This window comes from Vollenhovia emeryi, unplaced genomic scaffold (genome assembly GCF_000949405.1).
Source record: "Vollenhovia emeryi isolate VEMERY1.0 unplaced genomic scaffold, V.emery_V1.0 DF939347.1, whole genome shotgun sequence".
Classification (NCBI taxonomy): domain Eukaryota; kingdom Metazoa; phylum Arthropoda; class Insecta; order Hymenoptera; family Formicidae; genus Vollenhovia; species Vollenhovia emeryi.
The window spans coordinates 16,773-39,881 of record NW_011967019.1 but is presented as its reverse complement, the minus strand read 5'-3'; the positions used below and the strand labels follow the sequence as shown (position 1 = coordinate 39,881).

Sequence of the window (23,109 nt, the reverse complement as noted above, 5' to 3'; positions counted from 1 at the left end):
CCGCGGGAGCGCGGCGGCCAATCGGCGCGCGCGGGGGGCCGCGTCACAACGGCGGGCGACGGCGACGGCGACGCGGCTACCGCAGCGCCGCGCGCGTCGGCCCGCGGTACTGCACGGCGGCGGCCGAACGTGTTAAATGGCTGTGCGTCGGCCATGATGGCTTTGAGCAGGGACCGTGTCACGCAAACATGTTTTCAAAGTGATATATCTCGTTTGGTGACTGAGTGACCGTGTTCCAGCGCGATGGCCGGGGAACGATGAGGCCCTGAGCGCTCTCTGTGCCGGGTAATTCGGCCCCAGGGCCCCCAGCCAGGCCTCAATAGCCAGGTCCACGGCGTTCCGCGAGCCCGAGGCCCCCCCAGCCGACCCGACTGGCCTCTTACGGTGCGGCCAGCCATCCTTGGTTGTCAACACGCGCGAGCCAGCCGCCCTCAGGATGAGCAAGCTGTCGTTCAGGGCGCGCGCCCTGGACGCCTCCAAGCCTATGCCGATCTACATGGCCGAGGAGCTGCCGGATCTGCCAGATTATTCGGCCATTAACCGCGCGGTGCCCCAAATGCCCAGCGGCATGGAAAAGGAGGAGGAATGCGTAAGTCGGGACGTCCAGCATCTCCGTTCCAGCATGTTTTCCCCGTCCGCCATCTTACCCACGGCGGAAAATTTCGTAAACAACCGGCAGATGGCGGCCCGCCCGTCGTCGTGCACCCTGGAAAATTGTCTATTTTCCGCGTTTTAGCGCAATTACCAGCGGGCCCGCGATTCCCGGCCCTTCTCCCCGCGCCCTCCCCCACCCGCCCGGGCGCCCCGCGGCAGATGTCAACGTCTGCTTCGCGGTTAATCGCGAGCCCACGCGCCGCCCTATGCCCACCCTGGGCCTCCCGTGTCCCAAATGTGTCAAGCGTTTTTCTCGCCTCGGCGCTCGGACGGCGCCCCGCGCGACGCCTTCCAGCCGCGGGAGCCTCCGACCTGGAGGCCACGACACGCCGCGACTCCCTGCCGCGGGCGAGCCGCAAAACTGGATGCGTCGCTACTTAGATTTGTTGACTCCGTCACGCGCGTCCCACCGGACGCTGTTTACACGTTGAAACGCGCAGCGCGTCGCGCGGCGTTGAAACACTCGAGACACCCGTGTCCCTTCGTTGCACCCTGGTGTCAATCGACGATCGAATCTAATGCTGCTTTTCGCACGCTATGTAACATGTTAGAATGTGCTACACTGGAGGCGAGATTGAGCGGACATTGATTGACGTAGCGATCAAACAACTCGCTCTCCCTTAACGCGTACACAATTCATCGCTGCGTACAATCGTGACGCTCCGACGAAACGCGTCGAAAACCAAGCCGTCTGGAATGACTTTTGCCGTAACACGGGGTTCGTTCTTTCTGCTCCTGCGCCGGTGAACTGGTGCAGTAAACTGGACCGAGAAAATATGCACTTTGTCCAATTGTGCTAGTCGACCAGCGCAGGAACAGGAGGCAAACCTAAGATCGTATTGTTGGCAGGATTCAAGTTCAACTGTCGTTGAAAGTTGAAGCTTGTCGAGCATACGTTCTCGTAAATACGGTTGTATTCCGAGCTGTGCGCGCGACGACGACGATCGCAGGCTGGTTTTAATGATACGATTCTCTGTCACGCGCAGGAACATCATCTTCAAAGAGCGATATGCACGGGTCTAATCATTCCTACTCCTGAAGTAACCGATCTGACAGATGTGGAAGCTTATAACAAGATATATCCTGCTGATTATAAGCTACCTCGCCAGCTGATACACATGCAACGTAAGGCAGACGTTGAGGCGTCACCTTTTTTTTTTACCGCCTTTCTTTCTCCCCCGTTCGGGACGAATAATCGACGGATTCGCCTTCTCCCCGCAGCCTTTGCCATGGAACAAGACATACCCGACTACGATATGGATTCGGAAGACGAGAAGTGGGTTGCGCTGCAAAGCCGTAAGATGGAATTGACTCCTCTCCAGTTCGAGGAGATGATGGATCGTCTGGAGAAGAGTTCGGGACAAACTGTAGTTACCCTTAACGAAGCCAAGGCACTTTTGAAGGAGGACGACGATTTGATTATCGCGGTGTTCGACTATTGGCTCAACAAGCGGCTCAAAACTGTGAGCGTCCGATCCTTACATTGTGCATTACTTTTGGGGTTATGTTGCCCCGCTTGATTTACATGCCTGGATTATTTATTGGTCCCAGTCTACGGTGGGCGACTTTAGCCCTGAGCCTTAAAAAATTGAAGCGATCGCAGTCGGGTATTCTTATTGTCGACTGCAATTGGTCCAATTTCTTACGGCTTGACGTTCGGATCATCTATTGTAGAGTAGGACTTGAGAATATAAGAACGCGACAAATTTTTTATCCCCTTTCTTCTTTTTTTTTCGATAAAAGTCCATTGAGATTTTCAGCGTTCTTGAAGCAACCTCTTGTACGCGATCAATAATATCGTTGATTTTTTTTACAGCAACATCCTCTGCTATTAACGGTTAAAACGGAAAATCGATTCGGCTCGGCTGCAAACAATCCGTATCTCGCGTTCAGACGCCGCACGGAGAAGATGCAGACGCGGAAGAATCGCAAGAACGACGAGACCAGCTACGAGAAAATGCTGAAGCTTCGTAGAGATCTTAGTAGGGCGGTCACGCTACTGGAGATGGTGAAACGCCGAGAGAAGACGAAGCGGGAACATCTGCATCTCACGATCGAGATCTACGAGAAACGGTTCGTATTAAAGCCGACGATGATACTGTTGTGTGCATTGCGCGCCACTAACTGGGAATTTCATGTCCGATTTCAGGTATCAGGCGCAGGACTACAGTGGACAGATATTGGCGGAAGTGTCGGCGTTGAAAGCTCCGAGGCCAGCATTTGCTCCACTTTTCACCAATCAGTTTGGCGTTCACCAAAATTGGACAAATAAAGTTTGTAAAGTATGTGTCGACGTTAAGGGAACCGTTTGTGCGTCCCTGACTCTTCATTTGTCTTCAAACGTTCCGATAAAGCGTTATCGTCTCTGCATCTGCCGTGTAATGATTGTTAACGGCGGTTTTCTCTCAATTTAGGACGAAGTAGTACCCAGGAAAGAAAAGCGACAGTATAAGAAGCGGAAACATAAAACGGACAGCAGGGGAGGAAGCTTAGACGACACTGGTATTCGTAGCGGAACGGGTAGTGGTGGCGGCCGAGGAAATCGCCCAGGAGTTCTCGGAGGCGGGCTGGACCCGCTCATCAGTTCGGACGATGACAGCCCACTTCCATCTCATTCGCACTCCCAGCCCTCGTTACCCTCCGATCGCGATGACGAAGACACCGCAGACGAGGGTCAATTCGCCTTTCGTCGAAATAGGAATAGCTCTTATTTGCCGGTAAGCCGGTCTAACATGTTTTCCGAGCGTATTCATTTTATCCAATTTATTGTTGACACCGTATTGTTCGAACTGGATACATAATATCTTTATTGACTCCCCTCAGGACTGCAAGGCACTTTTCGAGGAAGTTTTCCCGAACCCTTTACATTTTTACTTAGGGATGTATCGGACCTATCTTCAAAATAGTACAAAGTCGCTAAAAATTTGTGAAGTTGTTCTTTTAGTCTTCCTAATGTACTGCAGAAAAGTAAAAATGCATCCACTAAACGGTTGCTGAGATATAACTATTTTAATTTACATCGATTATACACGTACTCTTATGGAAAGAGCCGATCTGCATGGATAAAACCGCTTAAAAAAATGTAGAAGAAATAGTACCAGTGTTTTGAATTTTTTTATACATCTAGTATACGGATGGATGAAAATTATTTACCAAGTTTCAATAGTCTTTACTACACCGTTTTAAAGAAATAAAATATAACTTGAGACATTCGTGCTGTCGGCACGAATTTTTTAGTTTTGAAAATCTTTGACGTTATTAAGTTGAAATCAGGGTATTTTCACTATCAAAAGTTTGGGCTCATAAGTGAAAAAAATCGCAAATAATGCAGGAAAAAACATTTGTGAAGTGAAAAATACCTTTGTAGGAGTACAAATAAGACTCCAACTATCGTTCAACTTTCTTACATCTAGATTTACTATGCGTTAAGAGTAGATGTTCAAGTATTTCCAATTTCGTGCACTTTTGTCTAAGATTGTACGTCCAATACATCCTTAATCGTTTGAACTGGATAAATACTAGCAAAATATTAAGTTGCCAATATGATAAAAATTAAATAGTGCGTGGCATGTCACAATATTTTATCGCAATCTACTTTGTAAACAAATGAGTGGTTGCAAACATGTCAACAAACTGTCTCTTTGGAATAATTTTTATTTATTGGATATACTTCGATTACGCTATCGGTCCTGTTAGTCGATCGTTGCCAGATTGAGGTGAATCGACATCGGTACTGTTGCAGCACTGTTTTAAATCTAGAATTCTTTTCATAAGTGTTACTGCAACTGGGGAGGCCAGTGTAGAGACAGTCTGGTGGCAGTTACTTTTTAGGATCTTGAATCTAATACTCCTCTCTTTGCAGCCTGTATTAAGTGGTTTGGGAAATTGGCCTTGGTGTGATAAAAACGAAGGCGGTTGTGCTGATAAAAAGTACAGGTTTGCGCTGACCAGCATTAGCAAACCGGTGCCGAGGTGTATTGGCTTCGCACGACGGAGAGTTGGTCGCGGTGGCAGGTACGATGTCTACCGATGTGATAGACGTTGCTAAGTAAAGTAACATTTCAAATAAATGAAATAAAGGGCTCAGAGCCAGAACAGGATGGTAGTGTTAAAAAAAACATTTAATTATAAGTGAATATAGACGTTTCGGTCCTTATTGGACCATCTTCAGTATAATAAAAAAAGAACACAATTTAAAACATTATTAAGCTAGGAATACAAATTGAAATGTAAAACAAAGTAAAATGACATTTATTTGACTGCGTTTGTTTTATTAACGATTTTCAGAGTAATACTAGACCGTTACGCGGCCGATGTGGACGATTTATGGTCTACCTTAGATTTCACGATACAAGACTCCAATCGCGAGACAGCGGATTCAAACGCGACTGCCACAGCAACGACTACCGTCAAAAAGGAATGGTAGGTTTTCAATGTAATCATTATTTAATTAAGAGGTACATTACATATCTTGCTTTATTGTTTGTATCGGCGAATTACAAGATCCCGTTTACTCAATTCACGAAGGAAGAATTTTTATGCGGTATCGCATTCCTTGACATTGATATTTCTGCCCGGCAGGTTACATTTTCGACCAAAGACTCCGCCCGCGTCGGCGCACAGTCCAAGCGAGGAGAGTAGCGACGACACGGACGTGGACGTAGAGTCAACAGTGTCCCGATCCAAGCTTCCATACCCGTTCCCACCCGAGGCGACGTCCATATGCATCGAGGTGGAGCCGGAACGCGCGGGTGACGAATCGCCGTTTACGTCGGAGTTTAATATCGCGGATTACTTCGCGACGGACGTGGTGTCGGACTTGGAGCTCGCGGTGGCGGGCTTCGGTAGTAGTAGTGGTAGTAGTACGGTTAGTGCGTGCGTCAGTGGTCTCTCAGACGGCAGCGCGAACGAATCACGGACAGACGGCGAGCTGGGCAGTTCACGCTTCGTGATGACGCCGCTCGCGAGTAGTCTGTTCGCGCCGCCTACCGCGGCACAGCAGACCCGGCTTACAACATGTTGCAGTGGTGGTTCTAGTGTTGTACATACTTGTACGAGTTCTTCGTCGATTCCTCCGTCGTCCTCCGTCGTCGCGTGTACGACCAGTCAGGCCGCCGTGGCATCGAGTACAGTGTCCACGCAGTGCACTGTCGGTGTCAGTGCCGCGGTCGACACGCAATCGAATCATCAGCAACACAAGCAGCAACACAGACAATTGCCGAACAACAGTCCCGCTGCCTCCATTCTCTCGAAATCCTTGACTAGTCCGACAAATAACAGGAATGGCGGCAGCTGCGGCGGTGGTGGTAGTGGCGGTGGTAGTGCAAATGTTAGGGTGTTTAGTGCGAGTACCACGTGCAGCGGCAGCGGTGGCGGCGGCAACGGTGGTGGTGGTGGTGGTAGCAGTAGTAGTAGCGGCAACGGTAGTAACGTCACAAACTTTGGCAATAGCCACCAGAACGGCCCGCTGCCGCACATAAACAACTCCAACAATCTGACGAACAGCACTCACGTCGTCAACAACCAGCAGTCCACGTTAGTTCTACCACAGAAGCATCCACCGTCCAATCTGTTACCCGGCCTGATAACGCAAAGTAAATTGGCGAGCCTCGCGAGGCAGCAACAGCAACAGACGCAAAATCAGGCGCCGCAGGTCCCAACGTCCGGGGAAATTACGCTTAATAGTAATAGGTAAACGATCATCTTTTACAACTGCAATTAACTCTTGAGTTCTTGCTAACGTTTCTCCCTTCGCGAGCGACACCAGGTACAGGAGCAGAAGCGTTGCGACTTAAACATTTCAATAACCGGAATGGCGGCATGATTGTACACAATGTTCCGCAAACTTTAACACCGTCCTGATTTACCGTTCGTTTGATTGTAGTGAAAGTTTGGATATGGAAGTGGATGGAGTGGACGGTTCGCCGTGCGACAGCAAGCCGCAGCAGCAACAGCTTGTACGGGCGAACAAAACAAATTCACTGGCGATGGAAGTGACATGATGCCTGCTGTCGGCACCCCTGTTGCCGCCAATACGTCACTGGGGGCTTCGCTAATTCTCTTACCTTGCCTATGATGTCTGCTTCGGGCGGAAGATCGAACGCGTACTGACGGTATACTGCGCTACGTTGACGTGAAAGAGAGATACACGGCTAGGTATAATTGCTCCTCCGATCAGTTGTTTTGTCATGGCGACGATAATCAGCGATAGCGTGGATTCTAATGCAAGTACCAAGTTTCTTTTTTTTCTCTCCGTCGGGGGGGGGGGGGGGGAGGGTCCGTGCTCCGTATTCGTTAAATTATCTTTTTCCTTGCTCATTGAACGACCAATTAACTAACCATTTACCGTTAAATTCCGATTGGTAGCCACATGACGAAAAATATTGCCATTGCTTTTGTAGATTGAAGATTCTCCGAAACTAATCTGTCCGATTGTCCGAAATTAGCACTAGTGTTCTGTTAAATAAGTGCTCACTTTCCTCTTCGTCTTTTATAAAACTAAGTAATGATGTATAACTTAGAGCAAAGAAACAACCGAGGCTTGAGTCATGAATAGCGGAACTGTAAAAAAAAGGGTGAACGATTAAAAGATCACGCGAGTAATTGAGTTACTTCGTCTAAGTATAGCGCGCGATACTTCTCCATTGTTTTTAGTGACAATAGTCTGCAAGAGTCTCGTTCGTTCAATGCAAGGAAAAGCGTAAATCCGAGATGCGAACAAATTCCGTTTATCTCGACATCGAAATTCCTCGTATTTATCAGCTCAATACTATTCAGTGACACAATTATTGGGCGCACAATAACGCAGCAAGCTTTCTCAGACACAGCATTGATTACTGAAAAGTTCGTAAGAAAAGAAGCAAATTCTTTTCATTTTGCATATCTCGCAACAGCATTCAGAAATGGACACTCGAGAATATATAGAAGCTTCGCGTGGACGTGTTAAATCCGATTACTAGAAATTGCCTTAGTTATCCTAAAATCAGATAATCGTTGTTTTGAAGAAAAAAAAAGAAGAAGAAAGAAAGAATAATTTTAGATAATTCCCATGAGTTTCTTCGCGACCGTGTATGGACAAATAGATTCAAAGCATTATATTAGCAATGGCGGGGATTGTATAATAATCTGCTTGTAAGTACAATAGAGTATGCTCGAATTACATCTCGTCGCTTTCCAGATAAGTAACACTACAGGAAAGGAAAGTAGATTAATTAATTTCTTACGAAAGTGTACGATTTTTCTCAATACTGTATATAGATTCGGTTCGCGAGTATTGTACGACTTTATATAGTAATGCTCCTTATATATATTATATATAAATATATATAAATATATATACATACATACATACATATATAATACTACGTTAAAGGCTTCCAGGCTGTGAAATATCGAAGCTATTGTTATCAATTAATCTTTGATAGCATTAAGTCATTGTAATCGTCAAAGAATTTTTTTTCCCCCCTCTTTCTCTCCAGTAATCGCCAAAATGTACATTTTTATACCCGCATATCCACCGCCGCGTATAACATGCGATCGATATGCAATAGTAATGTAACTTAATAATGTTGCGTTTAGAAAGCTTGTATCACGGGATTTGTGTTTACCGCGCGAAAGGATCATTATATGTATACTGTGTTAGAATCTACAAAGCTCATCCGGGGGCAACGTATAGGAATATTTATGTCTTTCACATCAGTGACTGAAATTATCACTATCGATGTAGGAAAAATACCCAAGTACTACGAGCAACGGTGTTTGGCAAAGTAGATGATATACAAGAGCGGTTAAATATCATTGTCTCTAAAGGCGGATTCATTAACGCAACTGTACATGTGTTCGTCTACGCGCGAATTTATTTCTTGATTTCCTTTCTTTCCCTTTTCTTTCAATATACCTCTCCCGTGTGAACGGATTTAACGAGATAAGATCGAAGCAAGAAGCTATTACGATACTGCACCTCATATCACACTTTTTATCTGTCCTCTCACAGACTCGGTATTCTACCGTAGATAAACGTAAACGTCGGAAAGCTGTTCGATACGTGTTCTTATTTGTAGAATAGACCTTGCGGCTCGCGGACATGAGCTTCGTCGGAATTCAAGCCCGCGCGAATCTTGCCACGTGCGACGCCACGTGTTACAGAAAGAGAGAGAGAGAAAGAGAGAGCGTGCAGATAATAAAATTCGGGCGTGCCATTGAAACCTCCGTTTAGACAGGTGTCTCAACGTTATTCTCCGAAAGAGAGAGAGAGAGAGAGAGAGAGAGAGAGAAAGAGAAAGAGAGCAGCGTCAAATTATGCACGCGAGTGACATTCGTTCTCTTTTCACCGATGCACATGTAACTCGCCGCGAGAGGTAGAGTATCTGTTGATACAACTGAACGAATCATCTTGGGTGTATCTACAGTCGACTCGAGCAAAATATCTCGTTGTGCTCGTACGTTTAATCAATGCGACCTTCCTCTAGATAAAATGTGTACGCTTCCGCCGACTGTTCGATTCATCATCACGAAAGACAAAAAAAAGAGCGTAGTATCTCCTGGGTTTTCCCCGCGTAATATAGGCGACATGTAATACGGCTCTCTTCCTCTCTTCCTCTCTTCCTCTCTCTCTCTCTCTCTCTCAGTCTTTCTACAGGACACCGCTTGCTCTTCTACCTTCAGATTGCAAGAGAGTGTTAAAAAAAAAGATGTATAAAAATATATAAAAGAAATGAGAGCGTATCTTTGCGATCGAACCGACCTGTCGATCGTACGCTTTACTTTTATAAACGCGCACGGTATTTTAGACGAGGGATGGCCTTTCGAAATTAACGGTAACAAATTTTCGGGATATATTGAGAGAGAAAGAGACGAGCACGATTGTTCGGTCGGAATGCCTTGCAGAGAACAGAGATCACCTTTGTACCCTCTATAGCCACACTCGACTCATATTCTTCTTTGACATACTGATAGTTGTACTTTTCTTGTTACTGCAAACAGAATAACCGCGTATTTACAAGAATGAATGGATGGAAAATCTGGAGAAAAAAAAATTCTTGAGGAAACGCAGCAATCGATTGTTATTTGTTGCAATTATCGAAACGCGCAGGCACTGATCATTGAATATAATCGCCGGTGTAAAACAAGGAATTTCTGTGTACGCCTGGCCCTCAAAAGGAATCTCTCGCGGTAAAGCGAGCCATAAAACGATTCGTCGCCAGCCGTGACGCGAGAACGGTGGGGGAGTAAGCTTATGGTGCGAGTGATTACAAAAATCGTAGGGGAGACTTCTCGAGATCGTAATAAAATGAAGCAAAAAAAAATCAGATATATTGTACATATAAAAATAATTACGCTTATTGTATCTCTTACTTTTAGGTAATTAACTGAATAACTGTAATTAAAAAAAAAAGAAACGTTGTTGTGGTAGACGCACAGCGAAATGTGTACGAAAATTTATGAATTTCAAGACGATTTTAGAAAGGAGGAGTAATAAAGAAATTTTATCCTGGATAGGACTTATTATTTTGTTAAGATCTTCACACTCTCGCCTGTATAATGTCGGGACATTGTTCTTTTTTTTTTTTGCGAGATTCGTTTTTTCTGTGACACACACACACACACACATACACAGTTTGTACATACTCTTTATAAATGCTCGGTCGTTTCTCTCGTTTTTCTCAGATTCACTGTTGCGCGCGAAACCGAAATTTCCTCCGTTCTCTCCGCCTTGTTTGCTCTCGTGTATTCGTTGCGTCTAGCTTTTATAAACGTTATCTGCTTGCCGTGAAACACACGCACACGTACTACACATACACGAACAAAGACACCGTATGTACAGCGGTATAACATGCTGCTACTGAGATTTCTAGCGACGCCTTGAAAAGAAAGAAGCGAAAACTCTTCCGCCAAATGACTTTGAGAAGAACGAGCGACTTTGCGTGAACGAAAAGGAGAGGCAGAGAAAGACGGAGGATTCGAGAAATGTAATTTGTAAAGAGAAGCAATCCGTTTTACTTTAGTTTGGAAACGCTTTGAAAACATGGTATAGCGGATGTATATGGATTTTTATATAAAATTTATTAATGTTAAAGGTAATCCGATAGCCATTAAAGTTAAATAAAACATCGAGAATCGAGATTTGAAGGATCGCTCCAACCAAAGACTGAGTTCGCTTTACATTTCTCTGGTTTGGCAAACACGAAATTCCACTGCGGCTAAGACCGACGGGGACGCTCGTCCTGCGTGTGCGCGCGGTGAAAGAAAAATCCGTGCGGGAGAAAAACCTGGACTACCGTCGAGAAAGACGCGTCCGGGAAATTGAAAGACTGAAGAGGACGAGGTGGCGGAGGTGGGCGAGATAAAGAGATCGGTCGTGTCGTGAACGGTGAGACTTCGTGTTTACCCAATTCGTTGCATTCGCGAGAAACAATAGTGTATCATGTAAGTAGAAGTTAAGACCGATCAATGCAAATATCCCGAGTCGACGAGACCGGGTCCGAGATGGGACGAGGCGAACCGACAAGGCCGTGCCGCCTGTTTGCGCGCGAGAGGCGAGATTATTGGGAGGAGAGGAGTGCGCTTGAAACGCCGGTCAAATAGATATCTAAGCGAGAGGGCTCTTTTTCTGCGTGTTAAACAGATTTACGATTTAATATCGACCGACGCGTCGAGGCACGATGTGTATCTATAATACGTGTATTTTATTCTGTGAATATACGGTGTAGGGCTTCCGCGTCGCTGTGCGACGCAGGAAGGTCCGAGCGGGATGAAAAAGAAACCGGGGGGGAAAAAAAATAGAGGGAGACACGACGCTTCTCAGCCGAGGTCCCGATTTGAACGAAACCCGTGGGCGCGGAGTAATCTCACTCTCTTGAGAATAATTGTACAGTCGGAGGACTCGCAGGGGCTGAGAGGAGACGCAGGGAGTTTTCTGTCGCGTGCATATAAGGATACTCTGCGAGGTCCCCGGCATCGTAGGGAAAGAGAGAATTAAAAGGGTAAGACGAAAGCTTTTATATAATACAACCTGCTCAATATGTAACCACCATCGTTCTCAATATATTAAGTTACAAATTCACGCGGTCGAGTAAGGCGTAAGGATGTTCTCGCGACGTTCGAGCGTACCGACAGCGCCCTACGATGCTGGACCTACGGGAGATCTCGTGGAACGTCCGCTCCGGACGGCCCTTCGACTTGGTCCTCGACACGACACGTCGTCTGATCCAGATCCGTCACCTGATAACACCCCTCGGCGAAGGCCGCGAGAAACTCACGTCTCACTTATCGGGACGTTCGCGGTACCTGAGAAACGCATATTAATCGTATTAAATTATTGTATCCCTGAATTAAATCGTGCGATTTGTTTGCCCAGGTTTTCAAGTAGCAATCGGTCGAACGCTCGAGTCTCTCGCCTCGCGCAAACATTTCGTCCAAGACGCGAGATAAATCGCCGCCGCGATCTCCATTATCGCCGGGATAGAGGATAGAGAGGTGTTAACTGGTGGACGAGTCGGCATTTCCCCGCAACTTATGTATAGAGACCTAAGTATTAATTACTCGTAATCATTAAACGGCACGCGCGAGGTAGGGGATATAACTAATTGAGTGCGTGCGTGCGTGTATGTGTGTACATATATATTATAAGTCAATTTACGGGTTGCATTTTTGGGTATTAAATATATATATATATACATATATATATATTCTAACTAGCGCGTGTAATTCTGAGGCGGAAAGGAGAAGGAAGAAATCGACGGATGCTGGACGACTTGTACATATTCGTATACATATGTACGTATACATGAAACACACCTCGTAAGCTCTGTACATGGAAACACGACAAAAATATGTAGAAGAGAGTGAGAGAGAGAGAGAGAGAGAGAGAATGCGGCGCATTTAGATCACAACTCGCTGTATACATACAATACCTCTGACAAGTAACTCGGCGAGCCGAATGCAATTTAACGAGAGCCTGAAATTCGGTTGTATTTCCATTCCGTTCACGTCGGCCACGCGGCAACGAGGCGTTTTCACTTTTAACTTTAGGCGAGTCCCGTTTCCTCGTGCGCTTTTCAAATGGACGAGAAACCGTGACGGGGCGTCGTTCACGCGGGTCCTTACGTCTCGGCCGTGAGAGAGTCGCACTTGGAGACGTAACGGACGAACGAGGTCCGGAGCAAAGTGGACCTGCCAAAATAAATTCCGATTACGCTGACTATCGAACGGTTTTTCTTTTCTATTTTGTTTTTTTAAAAGCTTACCTAACTCTTCGGGATCGATGTCTTTGTAATCTCTTCCTTTCAATTCGGATATGACGAATTTTCTCAGACGGAAGATTGTATTTTCTTATATATACAGGGTGAGTCATTCCACATCCGACAAAATTTGCGAGAAAGTAGAACGGATCGAGATGAACAGAAAAGCTCTGTACCATTTTGCAATTTTCGTAATAGTTAACGAATAATTAATTATTAAAAATCGTTGTTTTAGCCCGACTTACTGCCCAATTTGAGCGCGTGGTGAGATGTGGCCTCTCGGCGATCGACATTGCCTTGCGCACAGAAAGTTATTTATCGCATTCGGCAACGGCTGGAGGCCCTGTAATCAGAGACTGGTCATAAAAGAGTTTGTCAAATTCCTGCGAGCGAAAGAGAAACACAGGCTATCTCACTCTTCTACGATTCGACGAACTCTCTTATGGCCAGTCTCTGATTACAGGGCCTCTAGCAATGGCTACGCACGAACGACGCGTAACGCTAGACCCCCGTTCCGACCTATAACAATTCCTTAGCCTTTTTCAATCAAAATGAAATTCGGCATCAAAATATTTGTTCGTATGTATGTTTGTATATTACATGGAACATAGAAAAATATGGCGAGGGGGAGACAGCGCGACTAGACTCGCGTCGCGATAGCCGGCTACGCGTTTGCGATCAGAAAAATTAAATTAAAGCGAAATTAACCGATGGAATCGAAATCTACATCTGATTTATTTATTTACTTATTTATTTTACGCACCGCTCGTGCGTAGCCATTGCCGATTGCGATAAACAACTTTCCGTGCGCTCGAATTGGGCGGTAGACTGATGGGCTAAGACAATTTTTAATAATCAACTACTCGTTATTTATTGCGAAAATTGCAAAATGGTACAGGACTTTTTTGTTTATTTTTATTTTATTTTTTTTATTTTTATTTATTTGTTTATTTCGATCCGTTCTACCTTCTCAAAAATTTTGTCGGATGTGGAGTGACTCACCCTGTATATGTATACACAGAGTGGCGCAATTAAAACCGGCTCCAAACGCAAAATATAAAGGGTCTATTATGAGATAGCGGAGTTTCTGCTATAAGACAATAGGCATCATCTATTGATTCCACCATGAATTTATTGTCCGTGGAGCGAAATCTGTTTAGTGGACAATTCAAGGTTGGGAAGTAACTCGTTACCTGTAACGTACGCCCTCAGAAAGGTTTTCTGTTACCGGGACAAAAAGTATTCTTGCATTTGTATTTCTCACAACCTCATTTATAGAAATAAGACGATTTTTTCCCCGCTGGATTGCTCGCAATCTAATAAATTACTACCATTGCACCGCTCGGCACTCAGGATTTCTAGTAATTTCGCTAAATCGCAAGCAGTCCAGCGGGAAAAGTAGCATCGTCTGCAGCGGGCTTGAAACTATTTTGCATTCGCGGCTGGTTTTATATGTGCGCTGTCCTGTATGTACATATGATAGAATATATTCCCGTCAAGAGACAGCAGGGTTTCTCGAAAGGTTCGTCTTCACATGGAATTTACATTAAACCTTTTTTTCTTTGTTATATTTCTGGGCCATCTATAATTGTGTAAACTTGATGTATAGAGCGACGTAAAATCGTCAGGTTGAAATTAGAATTGCATCGAGCGGCGTCTACTCGATCGCCGAGTGTTTCTACAAATTGGCATTTTATCCTCATCCCATTTATCAACTTGTTATATAATAAGTTCGAGAAACGATGTGTAATCTTTATATACCAGCGCGAGTCGTCATTGTGCCACATAAGTTACAAAGTGGCCGACCGCAGAGTCTCGGCCCGCGGGTTGGGGCCTGAGCGGAAAGATTGTCGTAAGTGCTTACGTTTCCGTAGTAAGAACGCGAGTCGATCTCGGTAGTCGTCGCACGAAGAATTTCGCGATGCGACGAATGCGTCGTGCGTCAATTCTTTGTACGTTGACTTCCGACACCAGCTTAAGTCTTACGACAGAAACGTAAACGGTTACGACAATCTTTCTGCCCAGCAGGCAAATTCTGTATCTCACACTATAGTGAAAATGTTAAAAGTGAGTAGCCTTGTCTCTGTCTAAAGGGCCGTCTACATTGGAAGTAAGCAGTTAGAAGTAAGAGAACCTTTAGTCCCAGTCTACAATAGAGGATTTAAGCCCTAAGCTTTAAGAAATTGACCAATCACGGTCAAGTACGAGTAGAATATGCGATTGTGATTAGTCAATTTCTTAAGGCTTAGGGTTTAAATCTCTATTGTAGACTGGGACTTAGTCCCAGTCTACAATATTTAAAACCTAAGCCTTAAGAAATTGACCAATCACAGTCGCGTATTCTACTCATACTTGACCGCGATTGGCCAATTTCTTAGGGCTTAAGTCATCTATTGTAGACTGGGACTTACCCCTGGTCCACAATCTTGCTTTAAGTAAGCTGTAAGCCTTAAGCCGTAAGGAATTAACCAATCACAGGCATTTATTTCCCTCACTCTCGCCTGTGAGTGGTTAATTTCTTAAGGCCATTCTACAATTGCGTAAACGCGGCTGTTGGCGGTTGTACAGTGTTGTAAAACACAGTTTTAAACTAGCATTTCCGATTGTAAAACCTGTTGTAAAAGATGGCTGAACTTCATCTTTCACGACTACAACGGTGTAGAACGTAATGGCTAACCAATCAGAATTCTGTCACGTGTCCATGCCCCTCTCATCAAACGCTAAACTGTACTCTGATTCGTTATCATTCACTTCAATTACGATGTATCTATTGTATATTACTTTGTTGTACAACACTTACTACTACTTCTACTCCTACAACCCTACAACTACGTTTACGCAATTGTAGAATGGCCTTCAGAGCCTCAAGCCCGTATCAGACTACGGATTGGGATTGGGATTAAATTGAAATTTGACCAATCACAGTAAAGTTTGCTAATCTCAAGTTTAGTGACTTTTACTCTTATTGGTCAAATTTCAATCTAATCTCAATCTCAATCCGTAGTCTGATACGGGCTTTAGGCTCGTAGCTTACTCAAAGCAAGATTGGCGGACCAGGGGCCCGATTCTCGAAATCATTCGAAGAAGAAACGTACACGAATATTCTGCTCTGACAGAAAAGTTGAAAGTCGATTGGCTAAAGCCATGCGAATAGCCAGCCAACTTGCAACTTTTCTGTAAGAGCAGAATTTTCGCATACGTTTCTCCTTCGAATAAATTCAAGAATCGGGCCCCAGGGGGTTCGGCACGATCCCCTCACGAGGCGGTACATGATAGATAAAGGGAAACGAACGCCCCTTCAGAACGCGAACGCGAGTCTCCAAGCGTTCGCATTCGGTGCGCGCGTTCGTGGATGTTGTACCCAGCTTCAGACGTGTAACGCCGAGCGCAGCTATTTTCACTATGTTCGCGAAGATGCAGAATTGACCCTCGGCGTGTTCGCGCGTCTCGCCGCGCGCTCAGCTTCCCGCGAGGCGTGGTGCGCCTGCGCGGAAGCGCGGACCTAACCTAACCTAACCTCGTCTGACGTTGCGGCTGGCACAAAGGCGGGCGCGCTCGTTCTCGCCGAGTTAACTCTGCGCAGTTGGTGGTACGCGACGTCGAGACACGCGCGGCATTTTACGATCCTCTTCCCTACGGCGTGCACGTGCGCGCGCGCGTGCGTGACTTCTGGACTCTTTATCTTTAAGGTAAGCGCGAGGGACTCGCCGTTTCGTCAGACGCTTCGCGCGTCTCTCCCGCCCGAACGTCCCCTTGGCGAGTAGCATTGAAATACACGGGGGAAGAAAAGCTGCGCGCGATCGGCGAGCATTGACGCCGCGTCAACACTTGGTCTCTCGCCCCGGCGCGATCCGCGCGGCACCGGGCAACCGAACGCTCTTGTATCATCGCCGGTGATTTGTATGGACTGTGTAAATAACTGTAATTCCCTTGGTCGATCCGCTATGGTTTAAATTAAGTACCACTTAAGGATAGGATAATGTACGAACGAAAATAAAAAAAAAGGATTGAGAGAGAGCAAACGATTTTGACGCAGAGCGACCCCCCCCGTACGTTCCTCCGGGTCTCCGAGTCGGCTGTCCTTTGCACCCGTTTTAGTCCGGTGATGCATGCACGATGTGAGTGTCGGGAGTCGTGGAGATTGCTCGTGTTAATCTGAACGTTTTTCCGGCGCGATGACACAAACCAGAATAGATCAGTTCTATAAAGTGACCAACAGGAAGCTCGACGATATGAAGGACAACGCCAACAAGTCCAACGTCGGAAGCCCAGCGGTTGGTAAGACGGTAAGTTTTGAACTGCCATTCGTTGTCTGAGCGTGATATTTAGAACCTTATTAGCAATGCACTGAATTATACTTTGTCTTTCTCTCGGTATACAGAAAGGAGGAGCACCGGACAAGTCAGGATCTTCTTCTGTGCGTAAAAATGGCAAACGTAATTCGCACAAGATGAACGAAAGCCGCGGAGCGTTGCAAAACAGTGTCTCGTCGGGCAGCGAGGCGTCTCGTTCGTTGAAAGTCGACGCACGTGACAGCCCAAGTAAAGTTACAGAAGATAAAACAGCAACGTCGCCAACGGCTAAGCGTGTTTCTTCCCTTGGAAGTCGACGTGCTCCTGCGCCGCGCGGTGCAATCACACCAAAGACATCGTCCTCGATGGAAAACAGTCCGACGAAAGTTGCACAAGCTAGTGCGGTAACGTCGCCAATTACCAAACACGCTTCTCCCATCGCCAGTCGACAGCGTACCCCCACGTCGCACAGCGGTGCAAAGTTCACGCCGAAGACGGTGTCTCCGATAAAAGACGCGCTAGACAGGTCAGCGAGGCGCGCGAAGGTGGCGCGAAGGAAATTGTTCGGGGACAACACCAAGGAGTTGGTATCCGCGACGATAACTAATCTGAATCTGGCCAAGGAGGGAGCCATAGCCAACAACGACATCGACCTGGAGAAGGTTTACTCGAGCGGGAGATTCAGCTACAATTACAGCCCCATAGACACCACGGTGCCGACGAGATACGAAATCAGCGACGTGGTCGTACCCACGGACATGTACTCGCTGCACTTGCTGCGCGCCATCGTCGTCGTGTTCTCCAACCCAATCAATTGCGGATATTTCAATCAGAACGAGCTGGACTTGATATACTCGCTGATGACCCTTCCCGAGCCCGCGCAAGCACTGTTCGTACGTATTTTGAAGAGGAAGCACGCGTGGCGCAGGATCAGCGGCATTAAATACGACAGGATATCCGGCGACCTGAGGCCGATCTTCGACGAGCTTGTGTCGCGATCCATTTTCGAAAGTAACACGGAGGAGGAGGACATATCCGTTTTGCTGAACTTGCTGCAAGCCGACGAGGTCCGCAAGCTTTGTCAGGAGTCGAAGATCAACGTTAGCGGGAAAAAGAACAGCATACGGTCAATTCTGGAGTTCTGCCGCCAAGCGAAGTCGTTGTTCCCTGGAATGGCGAGTCCCGCCAGCAAACTGCGCGCGTCGGTCAACAAGCGCTTGGGGCCCTGCATTTTAGTGAATGCCAGAGTGAGGGAAGTGGTTGATAGAATAATCACGCTGCTGAAGCCTAATCGGGACCCCGCCGAGACGATGGTGGACGTATTCCTAATGTTGCTTAGAATTGACAAGGATGAGATGAAGTTCCCAGAGATAACCATAAGTGACTTCCCCATCTTTGCCAGTAAGGAACATCTGTTAAAGTGGGTGACTTTACTATCGTTTCTCTGATTCTCGTTCTATCGTTTGTCTTATACTTTTGAACCTGACTTTAATTTGAATCTCGTACACACTTTGCAGCTACATCGAGGCGAAAAATACGTTGACTAGTGTGTTAAGTGCAATCGAGGGAAAGCAGTGGGAGACTGTACGGGACCTCGGAACTTTAGCCGCGCAACGTTTGCCGCTCTTCTTGGCACTAGAGGAGAGGTAAGGGAAATTTTGATCGACAGAATGTACACTTCTAAGATAAAATGATTGTTTTAAAGCAGATTTGTTTGATATTACGTCCACTTGCAGCCTTCAGGAGCTGCCTCATCACATCAGGCACTTCATGCCTGGTTACATGTGGCTCAAAGTCTTGTACAAGAGCATCGACGCATTTAAAAAGACAACTATGACACAGGCGATAGAATTTTTGCAAATGCTGATTAATCAGAATTGTCACATGAAACATAGAAAAGGTCAGTGGTACGGGGAGTTGATCAAGATACAGATGTATCACATGAAGAATATTGTGGCTGGTGTCACATTACTATCGGATGCGATCACGTGCGAGAGTTTAACGGAAGTCGATAGATTAGACCTGTCGGACAGAGCAGAGTTAATTATCAAGAGGAAATCCGGCATCAGCAAACACGAAAGAGCCACTGCTCAACAAATATTGGACAAGGTGTTTAGCAGGACGCAGCTGATGCCTCAAAGTTCCATCACGATTATAGGAACGTTACATGGGTAAGATAAATTAATAGCGAATTTGGTTGCTCGCATTAGTGCGCACCGAGTGCACACAACCGAATTCGCTGTAACTCGAAAGGCTATGACCATCAATATAGATTCGAGATATATACATAATACGTCACGTTTTTCCAGTAATACTCTACAGAGGAAGAATATTTGGTGCATCAGCAACAGCGTGGACCAACAGACGTACGGCTCGGTTGAGAGTCTGGCGTTATATCGTTACAAACGCGACGGTTACATCAAAGGCGTACATTGCGAGGGTGCTTTTCCGATCACTCTATTCGCTACGTTGTTTTGGGAGGAGATTTACAACATGAACATTCCCGGCGCTTGGGTGTCGTTGTATCAGGACGCGCCGTTGGATCTGTACTCGTCGGAATTTTATGAGAACAGGAAGGAACAGATTGACACGAAGCTGCAAATTATTCGAAAGTTCGATGCCGAAACGTTGAGCAAGCATTTGAAGCACAAATTTGAATTGCAGTGTGATTGCACGTCTATCGCTCAGGGCAACATTTTTAACGACAGTAACAGTTTTCAAGCAAGTAGCTCGTCTTTCATTAGAATAAAGTTTACAGTGAAGGACGAGTTGTAAATGTATCGCGTTCGTTTTCAGGAAGTGACATTTTGCCTGGGAGTGGAGGGTGTTGTTGGAATCTGCGAACGACTCATTTATAATTTCTCACTCTGGAAAGCTGGCTTTCCGGATTTAATTGTGTGGAACGTACACACAAAACAGGCAAGTTCCTTTCTATGTACAATTTTAAGAGCTTATATTAAAAACAGAGCTTAAAAGAATGCCTTATATTCTATCGAGCGTAAGTTCCAACAAACTAATCTAATGTGCGTTACTTTTCAGTATAAAATCGTAGAAGTGAAGGGTCCGAGTGATACGCTGTCAACCAAGCAAAGATTATGGTTGGATTACTTGAGTCGCCTTGGACTAAATACAGAAGTGTGTTATTGTGAGGTAATCATTTTTTTTGTATTATAAAGGAGCTTATTTTATTACGTGTTCCTAACTCTAAGGCGCCAATGCTTCTGCCACAGTGATAGAAGAGGGGCCTTGGAAGTGGTATCTGTAAAATAATTCGCTTTTTTCAAAAAGAATTTATCCTACAGAAATTATTGGCTTATCTAATATATAAATGTGACGTATTCTTCTATATTTCTGTTACAGTCAGACGCGAATCCCAAAGGACGTAAGCGGAAGCACGAAGAGACTACGTGATATAACGTTTCTTAACAAAGGGTTACCAAGATTACACCGCATGCATGTGTAAAAGAGATGCGTTATATTTTGTATTATCGTGATGTTGTGATATATCTGCAGATTTTTATCGTGAATTTTGTAAAACTGTTGCATGGTAAACAAGAGGCTTTTTTTTCTATTAACAACGAAGGAGTCTATACTTACTGCACTTGTCTCGTGGCTGGCGTTTCCTCTATGTTGAACTCGGCGACCGGTACATTACGCTGCGCCACTTGCGGCGCGAACATAGCGGCTGGATACACAATCGCGGAGGTTCCGATGACCAGGCAAGAGTCGCACGTTTCGACAATGTCAACTGTGGTTTAAAGGGATTGGCGCGACTGAGATAAATATGCTTCACTCTTCTTATATAATTTATGATAATATCGAGTAACTTGCAATCAAAGTATCCATTCGATTTCTCTCCGAATCGCTTTTGTACAGCTGTGTTTATAAAATAAGATTACGTACAGGCCTTCTTCAGTACGTGCGCGTCCAACTGTTCCCCAAACCATACGATATCAGGTCGCAGCAACGCTCCGCAATCCCCGACTTCGCAGCGCGGCAGCTCTTCCGTTGGGATACCAGAAGTCATGATGCTCGGATCGGGCGATCTGCTTGGACACGTTATCATCAGATCGACGAGAAGCGCGCCGTGCACGGACAGTCCCGTGTCACTGTCCGCCGAACTGCATTAGCACGATTTCATGCGTACCCTTTTCCTGCCAGCGCCGGGCAGATGGGAATGTTCTCGTTAACGGCAATGTTGCGGCACTTGGTGCAGCGCGTTCTGTAAAGCGAGCCGTGCAGCTCCAGCACGTCCGTCGCCCCGGCTTTTTGATGGAGACCGTCTATGTTTTGCGTGACGATCGACACCCGTTTACCCTCCGCTGTCTTGCGCTTCTGAAACTCCGCCACGGCCTCGTGCGCCTAAGAAAGCGGCCAAATCCGGGGATTTAACTTGAGTTTTCGTTTTGCTATTTTTTTTCTTTCAACAGTCCGTCTGCAACGCGTTGTCCGCGTCTAAAAACATTCTATTTTGTAGCCAAAAAATGTGTACAAGTTAAACGATCTTGCATACAAATTTTTGAGCATATTGACTTGCTTGCACAAAACAGAATGTTTCTAATCGCAAAGAGCACATTGTAGATTAGGTTTAAAGCTTAATCTGTGTGCTCTGCGTCTAGAAACATTCAATTTTATATTGTTACACCCGCGTTGCCACGATATCGATTTCAATTATCTTGTAAATGACTTGTATTGATTTAAAGAGAGAATTCAAAGTTGGCTCTCGAGCTCGGCGGACGTTCTTTCGCGAAATAAAGCTTATCGTTCTCTTCTTAATCCTTTGCGATTTATCGGAGTGCGAGCGAGCGCGCGGGTGACGTGGCCAGCGACTGCGGCGCGCGACAAAATGAAATCAAAACTCTTAACAAAGTCGACAACGTACGATTGTACAATGTACATGGAAGATTCATTGTTAGATAAATTAGTATGGCTCGTATGTGTTAAACACAAATTTCAAAGAATTTGAAGGACTCAGAGCCGTGACAGGGTGGCAGTGTCTAAATATTCTAAGTTTATTGCGAAAAAATATCAATACCCTGGCCGAGGTGATATTTTTTCGCAATAAACTTAGAATAGAATATTTAGACACTGCCACCCTGTCAGGGCTCCTGAGTCCTTTAAATTCTTTGAAATTCATTGTTAGATTGCGTAATGGTTGCGAAAAGAAACTTGTGATTGAATTTGTGCGTCGACAAACCTGCCACCTCATAAAAGAGGAGACCTCCTCCATTCATTGGCTACAAAATAGAACGTTTCCAGACGCAAAGAACGCACCGTAGATGAAGCTTAAAGCATGTTGACCGCGAGGGAAGCTTCGTAACAACTTGTGGTCTTGAGATTACCTTGTTCGGCTCGACCTTGCTCACCAGCTGCCTGCGGTACTCGTAGAACTCCCAGACCAGCGAGGGGTTCGCCGCGAAGGCCTCCGGCGTCGCGAGGCTCTGCGCCTGGTATTTACGCCAAAATCCGCCGGCGCCCCGGAAGGTCGGCACGCCGGACTCCGCGGAGATCCCGCTGCCGGTCAAGATCAGGATATTGCTGGCGCTCGCGAGGGCCTCGCGGAAGGACTTCATCACGCTCCGCATCGACGCCGTCCCGACGTTGCGAAAATGACTCGCAATTAACCAGCAGTAGTTAATAATTCTCGCAAGTAATTCCCCCCCCCCCCCCCGTGTCACGTGCTCGCGGCGATCAGCTGGCGAACAGCTGACCCGCGCGCGGTGACAGGTCCTGTCCTGTTTTTCCACCAATATCGATACGTCCAGTTCTGACGTATCGATATTTGTATTAAATGCAGTATTTACGTAACGACACGGAGTGTCAATTATTCTCTACTGTACCGCTTGTCCCTGGACCGAAGGGAACCGCGTTCTCGCTGGCGACTGTAACATGTAACTCGCGTGCGTCACGTGACGCCACACCAA

At 46.0% G+C, this 23,109-nt stretch overlaps 3 protein-coding genes across 7 annotated transcripts; 2 read left to right on the top strand and 1 right to left on the bottom strand.

Annotated features, from left to right (window-relative positions):
• The first annotated feature begins 109 nt into the window (after positions 1 to 109).
• On the top strand, positions 110 to 6,917 carry LOC105558401 (enhancer of polycomb homolog 1). The gene is made up of 10 exons (XM_012006061.1): positions 110 to 589; positions 1,641 to 1,779; positions 1,876 to 2,117; positions 2,471 to 2,727; positions 2,804 to 2,936; positions 3,069 to 3,371; positions 4,517 to 4,668; positions 4,942 to 5,076; positions 5,236 to 6,345; positions 6,539 to 6,917. Exons 1-10 carry the CDS (start codon positions 437 to 439, stop codon positions 6,654 to 6,656), a joined length of 2,742 nt encoding a protein of 913 aa, XP_011861451.1. The 5' UTR covers positions 110 to 436; the 3' UTR covers positions 6,657 to 6,917.
• Positions 6,918 to 16,064: 9,147 nt separating this feature from the next.
• On the top strand, positions 16,065 to 20,763 carry LOC105558395 (fanconi-associated nuclease 1-like). 4 transcript variants are annotated; one of them, XM_012006052.1, is made up of 9 exons: positions 16,065 to 16,582; positions 17,113 to 17,179; positions 17,275 to 18,605; positions 18,703 to 18,831; positions 18,922 to 19,356; positions 19,495 to 19,906; positions 19,982 to 20,104; positions 20,225 to 20,335; positions 20,546 to 20,763. In XM_012006052.1, the coding sequence occupies exons 2-9, from the start codon at positions 17,126 to 17,128 to the stop codon at positions 20,594 to 20,596; spliced, it is 2,646 nt and encodes an 881-aa protein (XP_011861442.1). In that variant the 5' UTR covers positions 16,065 to 16,582; positions 17,113 to 17,125; the 3' UTR covers positions 20,597 to 20,763. The 4 variants fall into 4 exon arrangements, with proteins under 4 accessions (XP_011861442.1, XP_011861441.1, XP_011861440.1 ...); XM_012006051.1 differs by having other exon boundaries at positions 17,083 to 17,179; XM_012006050.1 differs by having other exon boundaries at positions 16,930 to 17,179.
• LOC105558397 (NAD-dependent protein deacylase sirtuin-5, mitochondrial-like) lies at positions 20,228 to 22,865 on the bottom strand. 2 transcript variants are annotated; one of them, XM_012006054.1, is made up of 6 exons: positions 22,528 to 22,865; positions 21,333 to 21,547; positions 21,089 to 21,231; positions 20,783 to 20,933; positions 20,378 to 20,444; positions 20,228 to 20,308 (listed from the first exon to the last, which is right to left on the bottom strand). In XM_012006054.1, the coding sequence occupies exons 1-5, from the start codon at positions 22,768 to 22,770 to the stop codon at positions 20,390 to 20,392; spliced, it is 807 nt and encodes a 268-aa protein (XP_011861444.1). In that variant the 5' UTR covers positions 22,771 to 22,865; the 3' UTR covers positions 20,228 to 20,308; positions 20,378 to 20,389. The 2 variants fall into 2 exon arrangements, with proteins under 2 accessions (XP_011861444.1, XP_011861443.1); XM_012006053.1 differs by lacking the exon at positions 20,228 to 20,308 and having other exon boundaries at positions 20,326 to 20,444.
• Positions 22,866 to 23,109: the final 244 nt, after the last annotated feature.

What these genes read in the sequence shown, in the direction of transcription:
- LOC105558401 (XM_012006061.1), top strand. Translation starts at nt 437, where the DNA reads ATGAGCAAGCTGTCGTTCAGGGCGCGCGCCCTGGACGCCTCCAAGCCT. An exon ending in GGAATAGCTCTTATTTGCCG is followed by an intron (nt 3,372 to 4,516) that starts GTAAGCCGGTCT and finishes CTCTCTTTGCAG; the next exon opens with CCTGTATTAAGTGGTTTGGG. An exon ending in ACTACCGTCAAAAAGGAATG is followed by an intron (nt 5,077 to 5,235) that starts GTAGGTTTTCAA and finishes TCTGCCCGGCAG; the next exon opens with GTTACATTTTCGACCAAAGA.
- LOC105558395 (XM_012006050.1), top strand. Translation starts at nt 17,069, where the DNA reads ATGACACAAACCAGAATAGATCAGTTCTATAAAGTGACCAACAGGAAG. An exon ending in AGTAAGGAACATCTGTTAAA is followed by an intron (nt 18,606 to 18,702) that starts GTGGGTGACTTT and finishes CACACTTTGCAG; the next exon opens with CTACATCGAGGCGAAAAATA. An exon ending in CAGAAGTGTGTTATTGTGAG is followed by an intron (nt 20,336 to 20,545) that starts GTAATCATTTTT and finishes TTTCTGTTACAG; the next exon opens with TCAGACGCGAATCCCAAAGG.
- LOC105558397 (XM_012006054.1), bottom strand. Translation starts at nt 22,770, where the DNA reads ATGCGGAGCGTGATGAAGTCCTTCCGCGAGGCCCTCGCGAGCGCCAGC. An exon ending in CCGGCGCTGGCAGGAAAAGG is followed by an intron (nt 21,232 to 21,332) that starts GTACGCATGAAA and finishes GTGTCCAAGCAG; the next exon opens with ATCGCCCGATCCGAGCATCA. An exon ending in CCAGCCACGAGACAAGTGCA is followed by an intron (nt 20,445 to 20,782) that starts GTAAGTATAGAC and finishes ATTATTTTACAG; the next exon opens with ATACCACTTCCAAGGCCCCT.